The 17139-nt window shown below is 36.6% G+C and overlaps 1 protein-coding gene across 2 annotated transcripts in view; it reads right to left on the bottom strand.

The window, feature by feature from the left end:
- COG5 (component of oligomeric golgi complex 5) overlaps positions 1 to 17139 on the bottom strand; it is a 317370-nt gene that overhangs the window by 117792 nt on the left and 182439 nt on the right. For both annotated transcript variants that reach the window (XM_049642772.1, XM_049642771.1), the window contains exons 9-10: positions 9078 to 9190; positions 8745 to 8822 (exon numbers count right to left, since the gene is read on the bottom strand). In XM_049642772.1, the coding sequence (XP_049498729.1) occupies positions 8745 to 8822; positions 9078 to 9190 (191 nt within the window). The remainder of the gene's footprint in view (positions 1 to 8744; positions 8823 to 9077; positions 9191 to 17139) is intronic.

Raw genomic sequence — 17139 nt, 5'->3', positions numbered from 1 at the left:
ACTGGAAATTTATATATAAATATGTGTGTTGTATAGGACTACATTTTTAAATAGCCTAAGAAACAAAGATCAATCTTTACTGGTTTTTATTTTTAATTCAGTGAAAAATTTCATGAGTTAATATAATGATTGAATAAGATGAATGGTAACACTGCATGTGCGTTTGCTTGCCTGTAAACATTAAGGCCTGATATTAGTTATCCATTCCACCAGTAAATGTAAAGACTTAATAGCTATACAAGAGAGGGGAAGCTGGTGACAGAGTAGGACGACCCTAGGCTCTCCTAGTCCCATGAATACAAATAGATAACTATCAAATCATCCTAAATATCTGAGAAATTGACCTGTAGACTGGCGAAACAAACTCTACAACTAAAGAAGAGAAGAGGCCACTTGAAGAAAGTAGGAAGTGTGGAGACACAGTTTGGGAGAAAAACCAATCGTGGCCACTAAGGTGGAAAGGGAGCCACCACTGTAGAGAAGGGTGAGAGACACTAGCACACAGGAGGAGCATAGAGGGAAAATGAATCCCCAATAACAATTGGTTTGGAAAGCGAGAGGGGCTGAATTTCATGAGTTTTGCGACCAGCAGGACTTAACCTGGAGTACTAAAGATCAGCAGGTATGGCTTGGGGACAGCACAGAGGCACTGGGGCTGCTCTTGGAAAGAAGGCAGGCAAACAACCTGTGAACATACAGCATGGAAACAGCGATCTGAAGAGCACCAGGGGTACGAGTAGGGAGATTATCTGTTCATCTCAAAGCATGTCCTAGAAAGGCAGCATTCATCTCAAAGCATGTCCTAGAAAGGTAGCATTCAGGGAGAGAACACATCAGGAACAAAGGCAACAGCTAGGACCATTTCTCTCCAGCAACCTCAGCATAAGCACAGAGCCACCTAGGGGAAGCAGCACAATACCCACACTCCCTACCTCACTTGCTTGCACCAAGCCCTGCCCCCAACGTGCGCCAGTGGACCTGCTCCTCCCAGTCACACTTGCCTCAGTCCCAGCAGGCCCTCTCCCCCAGAAGACCAGTCCAAACCCCTTAAACACCATGTCTCCCAACCTGGGAATTTTGCAGGGCCTTGCTTCCAGCAGCAGTGCCAACAGGTCTCATTTCAAAAGCAGACCAGAACACAGTTAAAATGCGCCACATTCAGGCCAGGGGCCAAACACAGCCCATAACACACAAAGACAGCCTCTGCAGATGCCTGGCATGAAAGAAAAGGCAGCTAGGACACAATAGCTGATCACACAGAGTACACATTGGACACACTCCCAGAAGTACCAAGCCCTAGGAAACAAGAACGTTACACAGCAGGGCACTGTTGGACTTCTTCTTCATGAGGCCATTACCTTCAAGGACAGGAGACATAAGTGACTTTCCTAACACAGAGAAATAGGCACAGAGACTTAAGACAAAAGGAGAAGACAGGGAAATTGAACCCAAATGAAAAATCCAGGACAAGACAATGGCCAGAGATCTAGGAAAAACAGATATAAGTAACATGCCTGATAGAGAATTTAAAGTAAGTATCATAAGGATACTTACTAGACTTGAGATAAGAGTGGAAGACATAAGTGAGACCCTGAACACAGAGATACGGAATACCATAGCAAAGATAAAGGGCTCAATAAATGCAGTGAGAAACACACATGATGGAATGAACAGCATGCTAGAAGAAGCAGAGGAACAAATCAATGACCTAGAAGACAGAGTAATGGAAAGTAATCAAGCTGAACACAGAAAAAAGAATAATGGAAAATAAGAGTAGACTTAGGGAACTCAGTGACTCCAAGATAGTAACATTCACATTATAAGGAGTCCTAGAAGACAACAACAAAGAAAACGAGGCATTAAGTTTATTTGGAGACAATAGCTGAAAACTACCCTAATCTAGGGAAGCAAACAAATATCCAGAACCAGTAGGCATAGAGAACCTCCAACAAAATCAACAAAAAGATCCACACCAAGACATATTACAGTTAAAATGGCAAAATATAGTAAAGAAAAAATTTTTAAAGGAAAAGAACAGTTACATAAAAGGGAAACTCCCTAAAGCTACCAGGGGCTTTTCAGCACAAACTTTCCAAGCCAGAAGGGAATGGTGTGATATAGTCAATGTACTGAATGGATAAAACCTGCAGCCAAGAATATTCTATCCAGCAAGGCTATCATTCAGAATACAAAGAGAGATAAAGATTTTGTCAGACAAACAAAAACTCACAGAGTCCATGACTGCTAAACCAGCAAAGCAAAGCAGAAATATTAAAAGGGACTCTAGGGGCACCTGAGTGGCTGAGTTGGTTAGGTATCTGACTATTGATTTTGGCTCAGGTCATGATCTCATGGTTCATGGGATCAAGCTCTGTGCTGGGCTCTGCCCTGACAGAGTGGAGCCTGCTTGGAATTCTCTCTCTCCCTCTCTGCCCCTACTCTACTTCAAATTTTTTTTTTTCAACGTTTTTTAATTTATTTTTGGGACAGAGAGAGACATAGCATGAACGGGGGAGGGGCAGAGAGAGAGGGAGACACAGAATCGGAAACAGGCTCCAGGCTCCGAGCCATCAGCCCAGAGCCCGACGCGGGGCTCGAACTCACGGACCATGAGATCGTGACCTGGCTGAAGTCGGACGCTTAACCGACTGCGCCACCCAGGCGCCCCTTCCCTACTCTACTTCAGTGCTCTCTCTCTCTCTCTCAAATAAAAAAAAAAAAAAAACATGCAAAAAATAATAAAGGAGGTTCTATCAGTAAAAAGGAGAGACCAAAGTGACAGTATGAAGATAGAAAACACAAAAATAAAAATAAATAAACACAAAAGTAAAAATACATTTGTCAAGTATCAGTCAAGGAGCTCACAAAATACAAGAATGTGAAATACGACAACATATACTTAAAATGTGGGGAGAAGTAAAAGAAGGGTTCAAACTTAAATAACCATCAACTTAATATAGACTGCTATATACAGAATATGTTACATACAAACCCAATGGTAACCACAAATCAAAAAACCACAAATAAATATGCAAAGACTAAAGAGAAAGAAATCCAAAAATCACTAAAGAAAACAATCAAATTATGAAAGACAAGAAAGGATCAGAGGAAAGTCTCCACAAACAACCACAAAACAGGTAAAAATGGTAATACATACATATGTATCAATAATTACTTTGAATGTAAATGGACTGAATGCTCTCATCAAGACAGAGAGTGACAGAATGGATAAAAAAACAAGACCCATCTATATGCTACCTACACGAAACTCCTTTAGACAGAAAGACGCCTGCAGATTTAAAGGGAGAGGATGGATAAACATCAAGCATGCAAACGGGTGCCAAAAAAAAGATGGAGTAGCAATACCTATGTCAGACAACATAGACTTTAAAATGAAGACTGTAACAAGAGACAAAGACAGTAGATAATCATAAAGCAGTCAATCCCACAAGAAGATAAAACACTGTACATATTTATGCATCCAAATACATAAAACAGTTAATAACATAATTTATAATAATATAATAATAGTAGGGGACTTAAAATTTTTTGTTAATGTTTATTTTTAAGGGAGAGAGAAAGAGACAGAATGCGAGCAGGGAAGGGGCAGAGAGAGGGGGAGACACAGAATCCGAAGCAGGCTCCAGGTGCTGCTGAGCTGTCGGCACAGAGCCCATCACGGTGCTTGAACTCACAAACTGTGAGGTCATGACCTGAGCTAAAGTCAGACGCTCAACTGACTGAGCCACCCAGGTGCCCCATAACAGTAGGGGACTTTAACACTCCCCTTACATCAACAGATTACTTAAACAAAATCAACAAATAAACAATGGCTTTAAATGACAAACTGGACCAGATTTAACAGACATATTCAGAGCATTCCATCCTCAAGCAGAATACAGATTCTTTTCAAGAGCCCATGGAACCTTCTCCAGAATTGATCACCTATCAGCCCACAAAACTAGCCTCAACAAATTCACAGTCAAGTCATACGAGGCAACTTTTCTGACCACAAAAATAGGAAACTAGAAATCAACCACAAGAAAAAATCTGGAAAGTACACAAATACATTGAGGTTAAATAACAGATTACTACAGAATAAATGGGTCAGCCTGAAAATAAAAGAATAAAAATGTACATGGAAACAAATGAAAATGAAAATACAATGATACAAAACCTCTGAGATGTAGCAAAAGCAGTTCTAAGAGGTAAGTATAAAGCAATGCAGGCCTAACTAAGAAGCAAGAAAAATCTCAAATAAACAGTATGACCTTACACCTAAAGGAGCTAGGAAAAGAACAGCAAAGAAAATCTAACACCAGTGAAAGGAAGGAAATAATAAAGATTAGAGCAGAAATAAATGATATAGAAACTAAAAAAAAACAACAACAAAAACAGATCAATGAAAGCAGGAGCTGGTTCTTTGACAAGTTATCAGTAAAATTGATAAACCTCTAGTCAAGCTTATCAAGAAAAAAAGATAAATAATTCAAATTTTAAAAATCGTAAATGAGATGGGAGCCTGGGTGGCTCAGTGTGGTAAGCGTCCAACTTCTCTAGATTTCGGCTCAGGTCATGATCTCACAGTATGTGGAATCGAGCCATGCATTGGGCTATGTGCTGACAGCGTGGAGCCTGCTTGGAATTCTCTCTCTCCCGCACTCTCTGCCCCTCTCCCATTCACACTCTTTCTCAAAATTAATAAATAAACTTAAAAAAAAATCACAAATGAAGGAGGAGAAATAACAACCAACACCATAGAAATACAAACAATTAGAAGAAAATATTATGAAAAACTATATGCCACCAAGGTGGGCAACCTAGAAGAAATGGATAAATTCCTAGAAACATATAAACTACCAAAACTGAAACTGGAAGAAATAGAAAACTTGAACAGACCAATAACCTGCAATCCAACAATAACCTGTAATCCAACAATACATTAAAAAAATCATTCACCACAATCAAGTGTGATTTATTCCTGGGTTGCCAGGATGGTTCAATATTCATAAATCAATGTGACACATCACATCAATAAAAGAAAGTATAAGAATGATATTATCATTTAAATAGATGCAGAAAAAGCACTTGACAAAGTACAACATCCATTCATGATAAAAACCCTTAACAAAGTAGGTTTAGAAGGAACACACCTCAACATAATAAAGGCCATCTGAAAAACCCACTGCTAACATCATCCTCAATGGTAAAAAACTGAGAGCCTTTCCCTGAAGGTCAGGAATATGACAAGGATGTCCACTCTTGTCACTTTTATTCAACACAGTACTGGAAGTCCTACCCATAGTAATCAGACAACGAAAAGATATAAGCATCCAAACTGGTAAGGAAGAAGTCAAACTTTCACTACTTTCAGACAACATGATACTATATATATAGGTAACGTAAATACTACCCCACAAAACTGCTAGAACTGGTAAATAAACTCTGTAAATTTGAAGGATACAAAATCAATGTACATAAATTTATTGCATTTCTATATACCAATAATGAATCAGCAGAAAGATAAATTAAGAAAACAATCCCACTTACAATTGCGCCCAAAAGCATAAGAAACCTAGGAATAAATCTAACCAAAGAAGTGAAAGACCTATACTCTGAAAACTATAAAACACTGATGAAAGGAACTGAAGAGGACACAAAGAAATGGAAAGATATTCCATGCTCATGGAAGAACAGATATTGTTAAAATACCTATACTACCATAACAATCTATACATTTAATGCAATCCCTATCAAAATACCAACAGCATTTTTCACAGAACTAGAACAATCCTAAAATTTGTATAGAACCACAGAAGACCCCAAATAGTCAAAGCAATCTTGAAAAAGACAGACAAAGCTGGAAGCATCACAATTTTGGACTTCAGGTTATATAACAAAGCTGCAGCAATCAAAACAGTATGGTAGTGGCACAAAAACAGATACACAGATCAATAGAAAACAATACAAAACCCAGAAATAAACACACAATTATATGGTCAATCTTCAACAAAGTAGGAAAGAAAATGCAGAGAGAAAAAATAGTTTCTTCAACAAATCTTGCTGGGAAAACTAGACAGCTACATGTAAAAGAATGAAAGCAGACAACTTCCTTACCCATACGCAAAAATAAATTCAAAATGGATTAAAGACCTAAATGTGAGACCTGAAACCACAAAAATCCTACAAGAGACAGAAACAATAACTTCTCTGACATTGGCTGTAGCAACTTTTTCTAGATAGGTTCCCTGAGGCCAGGGAAACAAAAGCAAAAATAAACTATTGGGGACTACATCAAAATAAAAAGCTTCTACACAGGGAAGGAAATATTAAAACTAAAAGGCAACCTAAGAAAGGGAAAAGATATTTGCAAATGACACATCTGGTTGGTATCCAAAATTTACAAAGAACTTATAAAACTCAATACCCAAAAATCAAATAATCCAATTTAAAAATGGACAGAAGATATGAACAGACATTTCTCTAAAGAAGTCATACAAATGGCGAACAGACACATCAAAAGATGCTCATCGTCCTTTACCATCAGGGAAATGCAAATCAAAACTACAATGCACTATCACCTCACACTTGCCAGAAGGGCTAAAACCAACAATGAGAAATATCAGGTGTTGGTGAGGATATGGACAAAAAGGAACCTCGTGCCCTGTTAAAGGGAATACAAACTGATGCAGCCACTCGGGAAAATGTATGGAGGTTCCTCAAAAAGTTAAAAATTGAATTATCCTACAATCCGGCTATCACACTACTGGGTATTTACCCAAGAAAACAAAAAAACACTAATTCAAAGGGATACATACACCCATCTGTTTACAGCAACATTATTTACAATAGCCAAATTATGGAAGCAGCCCCAATGTCCACTGACTGATGAATGGATAAACAAAATGTGGAGTGTATGGATATACATATAACATATATACATATATATGTGTGTGTATACATATATGTGTATATACATACACATATAATGAAATATTATTCAGCCATAAAAAAGAATGAAATCTTGCCATTTGCAATGACATGAATGGACCTAGGGAGTATAATGGTAAGCAAAATAACACAGTGAAAGACAAATACCACATGGTTTCATTCACGTGTTTAAAAAACAAAACAAAGAAGCAAAGGGGAAAGAGAAAGAGAGAAAGAGAGAAAGAGAGAAAGAGAGAGAGAGAGAGAGAGAGAGAAACCAAGAAACAGACTCTTTAGAGAGCAAATTGATGGTTACTACAAATGAGGCGGGTGGGAGGAGGGGATGGGTTAAATAGGTGAAGGGGATTAAGGAGTGTACTTGTTGATGAGCACCACATGATGTATGGAATTGCTGACACACTGTATGTTCACTAAGTGGAATTTTAAAAATTGTAAAAAATTAATTACTATGCAAATTGACAAAAGCATCTTATTATTTCTTTCATACAATTAAAAGCCAAATATGAAGCAGAATAATGTAAGTAGGCATATACCAACATAAGTATATATATACGCAAAAATGAGTTTATACAGCAGGTCTGAGATTGCTATAGTTAAAAATGCCTAATTGCAAGGCTGGTCCTTGGCTGGTACTTGGGACTTGGATTTTAAGAGGGTCCTCATGGTTGTCAGTTAAGAATTCTCGCTATACCTAAACTGTTTGTACCAATAATGTGGTCTACACCAAACAGCTGCTTTTCTTTCAGGAGTCTGGAATTTTGGTACATGCTAGGCTAACTGACTCTTGATGAGAACCCTGAACTCCTACGTGCAAGATGAACTTCCCCAGAGGACATTTTATGCATGCTGTTGCTAGATGAATTAAAGGTATCCTATCTCTCTCCTGTAAAAGAAGACCCTTGGAAGCTTTCAGTTGGTTACCTCTGGACTTCATCCTATATGCCTTTTTCCTATTGCTGATTTTCCTTTCTTGAAGTTGATTTTGGTTCCTATCCTTTCGCTGTAATAAATCATAGCCAGAAGCACAACTATATGCTGAATGCTGTGAATTCTCTAACAAATAACTAAACTTGGGGGTGGTCTTAGAGATCCATAACATAATATATAAATGCCTAAATTTTGAACTTACAAAGGACACTATACCATAACACTGGAAATTTAGAGAATTTTTTTCTTTGGAACACTTATCTGTCAAGATTAAATGATAAATAGAATAATCCCTCTGTATTATTCCTTATCAAAAACATATCAAGATGAATAAATAAAATGTAGAGTCAGAGATTTCTATGCATGGAAGGAATTCTTATAGCTCATGAGGCCAGTGTATTGGTGGATAACAGAAGGGAGAATTTCAGAATATGAAAAATGAATACAGCAATGTGCTTTATAGGAAAAATTAACAACTGAATGGATCTTACCATTCCATTTTCAGTAAAGACTATAAGACATTATAATAACCACCAATTAAACCTCTTATTTACCCAAAATTTTCATCTTATTCTCTAGTGGAACTTTTAAAAACATTTACAATAAATCATTTATATGATGGAAAATTAGAAATTAGTTTATGCATTTCAGAAATTAGCCTATAAAGTGCATTACTGGTAGTATTTACTCAATAAACAAATGTGCTTATACATATACTAAAAACAAAGTTTGTTGTTGTCGAGAAATCAATTCCTATGGCTATTTGACATGTAGCCAGTCTGTAAGGTAGGAACACAAAGAATGCTGGCTCATTTCTCCCTGCATTCTTCAATAAAGAGATAAAAAATATTTTCATCTAAACATACCTTAACTACTTCTTCAATGAACCAAATATGAGAAACAGGATCTCTCTTCTTGGCTAATATTTTTTGTAGATGTTGTACCTAAAAAAGGCAGAGAGGGGGAGATTGTATACAATTGGGTATTTTCAAATGAAACAAATGTAAAGCTTAGGTACTAGAAATAGCAAGGGAAGGAAAGAGGCCTTTTGCTAGAGTTATTCTATCAATATTATAATCAGCTAATGTAGGTATTTTGAATGCTCAGGGATTTTAAGATAGCTGACCAACGTCACACAACTTGGCGCAACAAGGCATTAATCCATAATTAATGTTCTTTCCACTCTCTAAAATTCTTACCTGTCCACAAACCGTACAAATATGATCCACAAGTTTCTCCATATTAGTCCAGAGAGAAGCACGAAAAGCTGCAGTGTTTCCTGGGGTTGGCATAGTTGAGCGTCCCGGTCCCCCTGTTTATGAGTGACAAAGAAGTATGAAAAATAAAACTTTTCAAATAAAAGAAAATATGTTAATACAAAAAGCATATCCAAGCTTAAAAAAAAGTAAGAAGTTCCTACTTTAAGAAATAATTTCTTATGAGGAATATTAAAAAGCATCCTAACCTTTAATGTTTAAGAAAGGAAGGAAAATAAGATCACACACTCGGGCACACCACACACATACACACACACACACACACACACGAGATAAAACACAAAACAGAAATTAATGAAAATAGTTTTCTACAAGTGGTGGTGGGAGTGGTAGGAGACAAGGTGAAAGAAACAGGGATAGAAGTAGGAGTCTTTATGAGGCATATAAATGTTTTACCTATTTCAAAATAAATTTAAGTTTAAATAGAATGAAAAAAGCAAACTCTAAAACAAAATGCAAATAAATACAGAAACAAATGAAACCAACTATACATCAAACTCATAATACAACCACAGAGGGGAAAACAATTAATTCAAGTAATGTTTAATTATGGAACCCTAACTTTAGTGAGATAGATTTTAGAGGCAAAAAGAATTTATAGTACTTAGTGGATTTGTTGCTGGATGTGATACTGGTGTAGCCATCCTGAAATTACTTTGAGTTCATTTTGCAAAGTGTAAATGAAGGTTCTCCCCATAAACAGAATAAAGATACAAATATGTAATGAGGATTAGAGGTATTTCTTGACTCTGTCCACTGAAAGGGCAAGGAGACAGTGATTCCTAAATAGAAATGAGTATACCAAGTGCCCAAATTATGACTTGCATGCACCATTCCCCTTCCCCAGTAAAAGAAACCAGGGCTCACTGAAGAAAAGGGTGATTCCACATTTGGAGCAGTGAAAACAGAAGATATGCGTGGTACAACTGTGCCAGAGAGCAAAGAAGTGTTCAAAGACAAATGGAGATTTGTCAAAGGACATAGGACCTTGACTGGAAGTGGTTTCCCCAAAATGAATTAGGGAACTTTTGACCATCCAAAATAATAGGGATGAAAATGGATCATAAAATACTGATTGAAAACAATTTGTGAATTCATAGTGAAAACTGAAATGTTTAAAAAGGACGCACTTACTGTGATGAGCACCAGGTACCGTATGGCAGTCCATTATGAAACTAATATTACATTCTATGTTAACTAAATGGAATTTAAATAAAAATTTAAAAAAAAAAACAAAAAGGATGGAAATTTCTCTTTACAGAAGAATGTCTCTTAATAAATGCAGTGGAGTAATAGAAAAAAAATCATCATTTGGCAACTACTAGTAAAGTAATTAATTGAGGGAAAGATAATCATTGGATACTAAAACACTGCAGGAAATGTTAATGAAAAACAAGATATTCACATGGTCTCAAAGTATGTACCACAAATTACTAATCACAAAGAAAAGAAAGCAATCTTATAAGGAGCTATCTGGCATACACCACAGTAATGAGATGATTTCATTTACCATCAGCAGTAATGAGACAGACATAATTTTGGTGGTTACAGATACGATGTTAGTGGTAAATACACAACATTACCTTACTAGCTTGTTTACTCTGAATATACCCATAAAGAGACAATCAGATAAATCCAGATAAATTCAAATTATGGGGATCTCCAACCATGTTAATGCCATAAAAGACAAAAAAGGCAATGGGGTTGTTTTGATTAAAGGAGAGTAAAGACACAAGATAACTAACAGAAAAGCATAATCCCTGATTGGTTCAAGCTGGGGGAAAAACTATTATAAAGAATATTTTGGGGAACAAGTGAAAAATGTTGAATATGGATTAAACATTAAATAATATTAATGTATCAATGTTAAATTTCTTGAAAGTGATGTCTAAGAATGTTCTTGTATGTAATACATATACACAGCTATTTGTGCAGATTTAAAATGTTTCAACATAAAAAAAAAAGGAATCTTAGTCTCAAATTGAAAAGTATCAATTCCAATCCAAATTAAGCTTGAAAGCCATGCAGAAGAGCCCATGAATGAATAGTTTATCCTGTTTTAAAGAGGGCAAGATGGACGCCTGGGTGGTTCAGTCAGTTAAGCATGGACTCCTGATTTAAACTCCAGTCATGATCTCAAGGTTGGGTCATAATTTCACTGTTGAGTCACAATCATCACAGTTGTGTGAGTGAGCCCTAATGTCAGGGTTGGTGCTGGGTGTGGAGTCTGCTTAGGATTCTCTCTCTCCTGCTCTCTCTGCCCCTCCCCAACACATGCTCACTCTCCTTTCTTTCTATCTCTCTCTCTCTCTCTCTCTCTCAAAAAAAGGGGGGGGGGCAAGAAATCAAGAAAACCAGAGGCTATGTTTATAAGCTGCTTCCTTATAGTTTTTCAACAATTCTAGGTTTATTTTTTTTTTTTTAATTTTTTAAGGTTGGTTTATTTTTGAGAGACAGAGGGCAAGTAGGGGAGGGGCAGAGAGAGAGGGAGACCGAGAATCCGAAGCAGGCTCCAGGCTCTGAGCTGTCAGCACAGAGCCCGATGCGGGGCTCGAACTCACTAACTGTGAGATCACAACCCTCTGAGCCCAAGTTGGTTGCTTAACTGACTGAGCCACCCAGGTGCCCCAATAATTCTAAGTTTAGAAAAGAGTTACATGTACCCTTAGCAAAGAGATGCTATTACTTTTTAGTGTGAGAATATCAGGAAGCAATAAAAGAGAAAAATACCTATGACAGAGATACTGACTTTAAAAATATGAGTAATTTGTGTTTGAAATCTAAGTCTAACTAATTTTTAAAATTATTTGCAGTGTTGTCCTCACTACTAAGGAGAAGTATACAGAGAATAGAGAGGAAATAAGTTAACAATGTGCAATTATCTCACAAGTCATATAAAGAACACACTCCTCACAATGAAGAAAGGGTATAGAGTACCTTTGTGAACACTGGAAAATACTGATCGAATTCCTGGAATATGCATAGTTCAGTTTTGTTATAATGAATTATGGGACACATCAACCCACTACTTTCTTAAAGTAAATATAGCCAGATATTGGTTCAACTAGTTCCAGAGGCCTCATGTTCCTTACTTACTTAAAGGTAAATAAGGTAGAGAATGACTTATTTAAAATTTTTATCCTCATAAGCTAAATACATCCTATTGAAGACATTAATGTGATAAAAATAATCAACTGAACATAGAAAAGCTATATAAAGAGGAGAGAGAATAATTAAAACAGAAAAATTGATGCCATTATCAGTTAGCTTTAGGAGAATCAAGAACAAAAACAGTGTCATAAACTAGGTTTTATTAAAGTGATAGAAAAAACCAAGAGTTACTTAAAAATACTTAAGAGTGATTTCTAGTTATTGATGGCAGAGTAAAATCATTTTCCTACTCTTTTTCCTGGAAAGCCAATGAAAATAAGAACAAAAAAAAAAAATACACTTAAACAACAACAATACCACCACCACCAACAAAAACCCACCCCAAACAAGGAATCAACTAAAACTTCAAACTTGAGATTATGTATGCCACATGATGTGGATAAATCAAAATGAAAAAGGAACCAGATAGCTCTCATCTTGGACCATTAGCAAAAACCAAACTACCCTTAAAATCAATTATAAAAATTTAGACGGACTATTCAATGATTTTTTGCTTAGAGCTGAAATGGAGAGACATGAATGAGCCAGGGAAGAAGCTAATAAAATGTTTAATGTTGCAGAATGGCAACAAAGAAAAATGGAAGAAGAAACCATAATAAAATGATATTTACACTTTATAATAGTTAGACCTCTAGTTGGGGGAGGTTATCAAAGGTAACATGAGGTGAAAGAGGAAAGAAAAGCAGAGAATATGAGGTTTCCACACAAAAATTGCTTAAATGGCTTTACCACGATTCACACTAAGCTCTCTAGAATGATCCAAAATTTGAGAAAAATGTATCCCAAAGATAGAAGAAGTAACAAATTGGTGAATACTTACTCTAGACAACAAACTTCATCCAAGTTGTAGACTGTCCTAGTTTCTCCCTACAACCACCCCTATACTATTCTTCAACAAACAGCTGGTATCTTTCAAAGATGAGTAAGAATGAGAAACAGACAATATAGGACCTAACACAAATTGAGAGGGAGGGAAGACGGGGAAAGGAAAGGAACACATGTTGCCAAAGAAATTCCCAAAGGAAACAACAGGAAGGGTTACTTGATCTTCTACTGTCTCAAAGCAATTATAGGGAACATTCTCATTGTAAATATATAACAGACATTAAGACCACATTAGAAATAACAATATAATGATCAAGGGCGAAAACACAATCAGAAATGGGAAAATGAACAAAAGGACATGATACAAAATGGAATAAAGTACAAAGATATAAAATATAATAATTATGGACAATATATTAGAAATGGAAAACAAAGAAGATGTGACATGTATATAAAGTTCCTGAAAAGAACAAATGGAAAAGAAAAATATTCAAATGTACCTATAAAAGAAAACATATTCTAACTCAAAAAAAAAAAAAAAAAAGATACAGAGCATTCAATGCCAAGATACATCCTAAAGAAATTACTAAACTTCAAAGATAAACAAAGACCCATATGGACATTGTTAAAAAATAAAATTCAACTGAGTAAAATTTAAAGATCTTACTGGCTTTATTCAACAATTCATCAATCAGGCAGCAGGCAATCTAGCAGATAGAAAGGAACTCTGAGGAGCTATTCAAAATGAGAGACTTTTATAGGCAGAAGGGAACAGGAACAAAGAAGTTATACTAGATAAAAGAGGCAAACTGGTTATGGCAAGGTCACTTTCCTTTAGAGGACAGTAGGACAGATTACCTCACTAGTACTGATTAGGTGATTCCTGACTGACTGACTGACTGACTGACTTAGGATTCAATTTCCAGGAAGGGCTGAAAGGCTGAAACTGTTAATTAAGTTACGTCTCAGTTTGGTGGCATGGGGTTTAGCATAAGTGACTCCATTTTGGGCCAGCTGTCTTACTTTTAACAACATCAAACTAAAAACAAGTAAGTTACAGGGGGTAAAAATCTGAGTTAACAACTTCCATTTCTTGGTTCAACTGTAAGGAGCTTGTACGTTGCCACTCTGTCCTAACAACAAATGAAAAGCCTAAAAGACTGAAAAATTCTTCTTGGACCTGTAAGAGAGGGGAGGACACATGGCAAACCACTTGCCCCCAAGATCAGAGAGACAGGCGAATACGGGAAGTCTCCATGTATCAGAACAGAGCCTTGCTAGCAGAAAACAGTGGGAGCCAGTGCTAGGGAAGGAAAACGTGAAGTGTAACTGATGAATTGCTACAGACTCAAAGTGGTCAATTGTGAAAATTAAAAGCTCCAGGGGTAGTCAGTCAGGGGGGCCCACAATATTGTGAGATTTGCATCCAGAAACCCAAATAGTTTCCCACAGTAAATATGGGAGAAAAATCACCCAGTGCCTCCAGCAGGAGGAGGAAAAAGGAAACCATCTTGAAATATACCAGAGGACTCTATTCTTTTTTTTTTTTTTTAATTTTTTTTTCAACGTTTTTTATTTATTTTTGGGACAGAGAGAGACAGAGCATGAACAGGGGAGGGGCAGAGAGAGAGGGAGACAAAGAATCGGAAACAGGCTCCAGGCTCCGAGCCATCAGCCCAGAGCCTGATGCGGGGCTCGAACTCACGGACCGCGAGATCGTGACCTGGCTGAAGTCGGACGCCTAACCGACTGCGCCACCCAGGCGCCCCCAGAGGACTCTATTCTTAACAAGGCCTGCCCTAAGGGGAAGCTGGTTAACCACAACCTAAACTTCTGGAGTGTTATCAGAACCTAACTGACCAGGGAAGGGAAATATCCAACTCCAGTCCCTCTGTGGTCATTCTCTCCCACCCAAGGGAGGAGAAAAAAAAATTAGTACGCTTGTACAGTTCAAGGTACAAAGGCACAGGCTCACTAAAAAACAGAGACCCAATGATAGCCCTTTATTTCCACTGAAGGAAAGACTGTTTTCACTTTTTCACTACTACAAGTAATAGCACAATAAAAAATTCTTATATCTACGTGACAGGTTCTCTAGGGTATAATTCTTATAAGAGAAATTATAAGATCACAAGGTACATACGGTTTTAACCTCAGAGAACAATTTGATAAAACTGAGTCAAGTGGCTGAACCATTTCATTCTCCTACAATCAGTGTTAACGAGAGTTTCTGCACTCGCCCAACACTTAATTCTTGGGTTTTACCAGTCTCAGGGTTGAGAAACAGTATCCTTGTTTTATCTGTACTTCCCTAATAATTAGTTCGGTCACCCTCTAGAAAGACGCTTAACATATTTTCCCGTTTATTAGATGTGTTCTATGAACTGCCTAATCATATTCTTATTTTTTAAGTTCTCTTTTTCTTATTGAATTGTAAACCTTTCCAACACATAATAGGTAACATTTTTCCTTAAGATTATTGAACTTCATATATTTGAGAGGAAAAATCTTAAACATATAGAAAATTTGAAAGCATACTAAAAAAAAATTTCCCTGAATTGTTTGTTAATAAGTTATTGACATGATGCCCTATCACCCTTGAATGCTTTAATGTGTACTTCCAAAAAATAAGGACATTCTACTCCATAATCTTAATATGACCAACAAGATCAGCAAATTAATATGAATATTGTCAATGTCACATTTAAAAAACTAAAAATAATAGTGATTATTCTTTAAAAAAATTAATGAAGAATTGATGCTTAAGGTTTCTACGTTAAACCACTGTATCTACTTCTCAACAGATTATAATAAGGCTTTAAAACTCTATTCTTTCAACAAAAAGGGTGTACATTAGGAATGACAGCATGTGAATAATTGCTTTAATTTTTTTTTCTTTTTCTTGACAACACAAGAGGGAATGAGATTAAACTGCTCCTGGAAATTTAAACATGAGATCAAACTTTCTGAGAATAATTGCTGGGAAAAGCTGAGAGTGAAATCTCCTTCGGCAATTTCTTTTCAAAGCTCCCCTTCTGGGATAGTTTTAATACAGGCCTATTCAGAGGCTAGGGCTAACCTTTAAAAATCCCTTTAAGATCCAAGATTCTTTTATCTCTTTTTATCTAGTGCAACTTACTTATGAGTGACATATATTGTGCGTTATTTAAGGCTATGTTTATACAGCAAATATAAAAACCATAATTACTGACTGTAAATATTTTAGTATTAGCCTTGTATGAGGAACTCTGTTATTAGTTCTATATGCATTATTCCATTTATTCTTTAGGACAACTCTGTGATGGTAGAATAGCTTCTCCGACAGAAAAATGGAAAGAGAGAAGCTGGAGACAGTAAGTCTGACAACAACTTTGGGGGATTTTCTGTAGTCTGAAGAAGTAAAATGAGGGAAGAAAAAAGAAATGCAGTCAAGATAGAGGTGTCTGTCTTTAAGAGAAGGTACACTAGATGACTATACATGACAGGAAAGAGACTTAAAGAAGGAAAAGTGACTACATGGCAGGCAGAGGGGATCTGCTAAAGCAATGCCCTTGGCAGATGGGATCTAACGCAAAAGCAGAGTACTCAGTTTCTGCCAGGAGCAAGGACGGCTCCTCCTTATTAACAGGAGAGAAGAAAGAAGGAAAGAAATGCAGACGTGTTGGTTGGGTAAGTGAAAGCCACACACAATGTGTACTCTTTCCTATCCCACCTTTGAGGGGTGTGTTAGATCTGAATGCCATCAGCAGGTACATCTTGGCAGGAAAAAGGTCACAAACTGCTATTGTAGGGCTACTCCTCTCTCATACCTTTGTTTAGTAGTTTTCTTTACATTTTGCTGTCATTGTAATGTTCCCAAAGGTTTTATCAGTTTCTACCTCCACAGTTAACCTTTTTGGCTCCTGAACACCAGAATTATTAAAAGGAAAAGCCCAAAAAGCTAAGGAAGAAATTGCATTTCCTTAAAAAATATTTTCTGTCTCAAGAA

Source organism: Panthera uncia, chromosome A2 (genome assembly GCF_023721935.1).
Source record: "Panthera uncia isolate 11264 chromosome A2, Puncia_PCG_1.0, whole genome shotgun sequence".
Classification (NCBI taxonomy): domain Eukaryota; kingdom Metazoa; phylum Chordata; class Mammalia; order Carnivora; family Felidae; genus Panthera; species Panthera uncia.
Note: the sequence above shows the minus strand (reverse complement) of the source record. Positions and strands in the feature narration are given on the sequence as shown.